The sequence below is a fragment of the Pterocles gutturalis genome, unplaced genomic scaffold (genome assembly GCF_000699245.1).
Source record: "Pterocles gutturalis isolate BGI_N339 unplaced genomic scaffold, ASM69924v1 scaffold22316, whole genome shotgun sequence".
Classification (NCBI taxonomy): domain Eukaryota; kingdom Metazoa; phylum Chordata; class Aves; order Pterocliformes; family Pteroclidae; genus Pterocles; species Pterocles gutturalis.
In genome coordinates, this window is record NW_010103594.1 from 6,889 (window position 1) to 7,223 (window position 335).

Below are 335 nucleotides of genomic sequence, written 5' to 3' on the forward strand. Positions count from 1 at the left end.
AGCTCGCTTCGGAATATTCAGAAGCTGGACTGCCCCCTCTGCGGCCCGTCGTTGAGGAATTCGTGGCCGAGCCCACTGCCACACTTTCCACAAGACACCTGGAAATGGGAGGAGAGGGTTGGACAGGCTCATGAAAAGAAAGCCCGTGGGCTGGGGTTTTTTTTTTTTGCTGCTTCCCAAGGGGGTCAGAATCGTCACCTTTAAAGCCCCCGGGCGGTCCTTGCGCTTGGGCCACGCTGTCCTCCCGGAGGGTGTCGGTGAAGGCTGGCCACGGGGACGAGTGCTCGTACTTGGCTCGGCTGGAGAACAGCTCATGGCCGCACTTGGCACAGACG

The 335-nt window shown here is 60.0% G+C and overlaps 1 protein-coding gene across 1 annotated transcript in view; it reads right to left on the bottom strand.

Annotated features, from left to right (window-relative positions):
• MSRB1 (methionine sulfoxide reductase B1) overlaps positions 1 to 331 on the bottom strand; it is a gene marked incomplete at its 5' end in the record, with an annotated part of 983 nt that extends 652 nt beyond the window's left edge. The window contains 3 exon segments of the mRNA XM_010086769.1: positions 8 to 98; positions 199 to 228; positions 230 to 331. Coding sequence (XP_010085071.1) covers positions 8 to 98; positions 199 to 228; positions 230 to 331 — 223 coding nt within the window.
• Between the last annotated feature and the right edge of the window lie 4 nt (positions 332 to 335).